We start from the raw sequence: 4,264 nt of genomic DNA on the forward strand, positions 1-4,264 counted from the left end.
TTTTAATTAATAAAATAGAAAGAGTTAAACGATCACTTAGAGAAACACTCTATAATTATTATATTTTTTAATTAATAAAATAGAAAGAGTTAAACGATCACTTAAAAAATTATTTTATTTTTTAATGAAATTTATCTTACGTAAATATAATAATATTAATAATTATAAAAAAAGTTAAATTTAAATATAAATAAATGAATTGCACATGAGGTAATATTTTATAATTTAATATAAATAAACAAAGAGTAATATTTTATAATTTAATGATCTAAACCTCAATCTAAATGACTCGTTGACCACTCCTATAAATGTGTGGAGGCATCATTATTCTTCTTCAAACACCACACACAGTTGAGAGAACGATGGCACTCTCTTGCACGGCCAATCTCAAGATTGTGCTAACACAAAGCACAACACCAAAGCCTCACTCAGCAGGTAACACAAAAAGAACTCTGGCTACTTTTAAATTTGCTTTACGTTTCTTAATTATAAATATTAATGAGCAAGTCTTTAATTTCCTCTTATGATGAGCTTTTGAGCAGATCCATCACGACTACCGTTCAACAAAAAGCTGCACAATGTAAAAGATCCACTTGGAAAAATCAGAGATTTGTTGAAGAAAGATGAGAATAAGCTACCAGTTTCCTCATATGACACTGCTTGGGTTGCGATGGTACCCTCACAGAATGGTTACAAGCAGCCCCTTTTCCCAGAATGCCTTGACTGGATTATGGAGAATCAGCAGCCTGATGGTTCATGGGCTCTTGACCCTACTCATCCTCTCCTTATTAAAGACTCCCTCTCTTCCACACTTGCCTGTCTGTTAGCTCTCCACAAATGGGATGCAGGCGACCAACTTGTGAATAAAGGTCTAGACTTCATCGCCTCTAACATTTGGGCTGCCACTGACCAGCATCAACTTTCTCCTCTTGGCTTCGATATAATATTTCCAGGCATGATTGAGCATGCAAGAGATGTAGGCTTGAATCTTCCTATCAACGACTCTTCGATAGAGGGAATGCTTAGCAAGCGAGATTTGGAAATTAAAAGGCATAATATATATACTTGTGATTCTTTTTTTTCTTTTCAATTCAACTTTTACGTAGGCATTGATGCTGAGTTTCTTTTGCTGCAGCTTCCAAGGCGAGATAAACAAGCTTGCATATTTTGCAGAGGGGCTGACTCGGTTAAATGATTGGCAAAAGCTTATGAAATATCAAAGCAGTAACGGCTCGCTGTTTAATTCACCATCTGCAACTGCAGCTGCTCTGACCCATCTTCATGATGAAAAATGTTTGGATTACTTGCACTCCCTGGTGACAAAATTCGACAAAGCAGGTGATTCATAAACGTAGTTTTCTTTTTGATACAAGTTGTGGCATTTTTAGTGTGTATATATATATATTGAGTTGAAATTTTCCTTTTTTCAGTTCCTACCCTCTATCCCCTGGACATCTATTCTCGTCTCTATATGATCGACAGTTTGGCAAAACTGGGAATAGACAGACATTTCACCGAAGAAATAGCAACCACACTAGATGACATATACAGGAGAACTAATAATTTCCCACTGAACCCTTTAATAATTATTAGCAAACGAAATGATTGAGTGGTTAACTGGTGAACAGATCCTGGAAGCAAGGCAATGAAGAAATATTTTCAAACCCTGGATGTTGTGCCATGGCATTTAGGCTACTACGGATGAACGGCTACGAAATCTCTTCAGGTAAAATCTTTCCATTCTTGAATTTGAGCAATACTACGTAGCTTACCCCTAATATATTTCTCATATTTGTTCCGGCAGATCCATTGGAAAATTTTGACAAACAAGAGAATATGTTGAATTCAGTGAGTGATGTAAAGTCTGTTTTGGAGTTATATAAAGCTTCACAGATGACAATATTTCAGAATGAACCTGTTCTGGAAAGAATTTATGCATGGACAAGCACCTATCTTGAAGAGAAAGCAGCAAGTGCTGGGGAGATTCAAGACAAGAGTTTGCAGAACGATGTAGGATAATGTCAACATATTACCGTTTTAGTTAATGCTTTCTTATGTTAAAAACATTAAAGAATGTTAATTAAATCTACAGGTGGATTATACTCTTAAACATCCGTATGCAAATCTGGAAAGAATTGAAAGCCGTCGTTATATGGAGAATTACCATCTAGACAAAGTTTCACTTCTGAAAACATCTTACAGGTAATTAAGATGACATCTCTAACTGAGTTTATCATATTATCCAAGAATCTTGATGACGATGAAGATGATGTTTTGTTTATATGTAGGTGTCTCAATATTGATAAAAGAGATCTCTTAACGTTTTCATTCCAAGACTTTAATGAGTGTCAAGCCATGCACCGCAAGGAACTAGATTATTTGGAAAGGTAATTTCACTGAAAAAGCTAAATGGAAATTCTTCTATTATTGTTGTTTCGTTTTAGTTTACCCCTGGCCAATGGGAAAAACTGCAATTTTTTGAATAAATTAATTAATCTGCATTTTTGGATATAAAATTAAGCAGATGGATGAAAGAGTATAATGTGGGAAAATTGGAGTTTGCAAGACAGAAGGTAGCATATGCCTATTTTTCTATTGCTGCGGTCCTTCCTCATCCTGAATTCTCTGATGCTCGCATCTCATGGGCTCAAAACACTGTTCTAACAACTGTTGTCGATGATTTCTTCGACTTTGCTGGTTCAATGGAGGAACTATTAAACCTCATTGAATTGCTTCAAAGGTATAATATAATCAATGTTCTAATTAACCATTTTATGTTTTATCCAAAGAAATTAAAAAAAAGAAAAAAATTCAATTGGGACGCAGATGGGATGAGCACTCAGCTGTTGGGTTCATGTCAAAAGATGTGGAGATCCTCTTTTATGCAATTTATGGCACAACCAATGATCTAGCTGAGAAGGCCAGCAAACAACAAGGGCGCTGCGTCAAAAAGCACTTGATTGATATTGTAGGCCGAATTATTATTCATTTTAATTTAAATATTTTTTAAAATTTTAATCATTTAATAATTATAACCATGTGTATTCATGTGCAGTGGATCACTCTGCTGAATACCATGTTAAAGGAAGCAGAATGGGCAAGGAACAAACTAGTGCCAACCATGTATGAGTACATGACAAATGCATATGTATCATTTGCCTTGGGACCTGTTATTCTCATATCACTTTATTTCTTGGGCTGCAAGCTCTCTGAACAAGTTGTACAAAGCCAGGAGTATGATAATCTCTTCATAAATGTCAGCATAATTGGGAGACTTCTAAACGATCGTGTAACTGTTAAGGTACGTACATGAGAAAATTTTCATCTAGATTTGATTTATTATGGATTCAAAATAATATCTACTTGCATGGATGTAATTAACTTGTAGAGAGAAGGCGCACAAGGGAAATTGAATGGAGCATCATTGCCAATAATACACGGGCGTGGAGCTATAACTGAAAAGGAGGCTGAAGAAGAAGTTGAAAGACTGATAGAGAGCCATAGGAGAGAATTACTGAGGATGGTGCAACAAACAGAAGGAAGTGTAGTTCCTAAAGTTTGCAAAGATCTGTATTGGAAGATGAGCAAGATCTTGCACCTCTTCTACATGGGTGATGATGCCTATTCAAGTCCACACAAGATGGTTGGTCCTGTGAATGCAATAGTCAATGAACCAATCCTTCTACCCCCATACTCAAAATTGGATTAAATTTATAAACCATAACCATGATTAGAGTATGTTGTTCGAAATTCTCTTATAAGTTTCTCCAAACTTATATATGTCAATAAGAGTTGTATGCAGTTATGAGATCTATTATACTAGTAGGAAGAGAACTGAATTAGAGAATAGATATCATAATGGAAATATGTACAAGTTATATATTAAAGAATTTGAAAGCGGGCTCTCTTTTTGGAAATGGAAAGTATTATCCAAAGTAGGCCCGCTTTGTCTAATTAGATATACTACCTCTTTGTTTTCAAGTTTCCAAAAACAGTAGTTCAGAAAATTGAGAAATTGTAAGGATTTTTTTTCTTTCTTGTCTAGAGGCTGCAATAGAAGAAAACTTCACTTTGATTAATTGGCAATCTCTACTCTTACCTAAGAATAAAGGAGATTTCGGAATTATGAACATCTCCCTCCACAATCAAGCCCTTTTGTTTAAGTAAATTTGGAAGTTCTAAGATCAGCACCATGCACTTTAATTTGGTCTTCGCTACTCAAAGTAAAATATCCTTTTATTGGCACTAATGACCTCTTTTTTTT

At 35.1% G+C, this 4,264-nt stretch overlaps 1 protein-coding gene across 1 annotated transcript; it reads left to right on the top strand.

Moving 5' to 3' along the window:
* The first annotated feature begins 352 nt into the window (after positions 1-352).
* On the top strand, positions 353-3,814 carry LOC110603522 (terpene synthase 6, chloroplastic). The gene is made up of 12 exons (XM_021741274.2): positions 353-435; positions 543-1,050; positions 1,136-1,338; positions 1,431-1,551; positions 1,629-1,726; positions 1,805-2,010; positions 2,093-2,202; positions 2,289-2,387; positions 2,525-2,740; positions 2,827-2,968; positions 3,056-3,301; positions 3,389-3,814. Exons 1-12 carry the CDS (start codon positions 363-365, stop codon positions 3,707-3,709), a joined length of 2,343 nt encoding a protein of 780 aa, XP_021596966.1. The 5' UTR covers positions 353-362; the 3' UTR covers positions 3,710-3,814.
* The last annotated feature ends 450 nt before the right edge of the window (positions 3,815-4,264 follow it).

This window comes from Manihot esculenta, chromosome 16 (genome assembly GCF_001659605.2).
Source record: "Manihot esculenta cultivar AM560-2 chromosome 16, M.esculenta_v8, whole genome shotgun sequence".
NCBI lineage: Eukaryota > Viridiplantae > Streptophyta > Magnoliopsida > Malpighiales > Euphorbiaceae > Manihot > Manihot esculenta.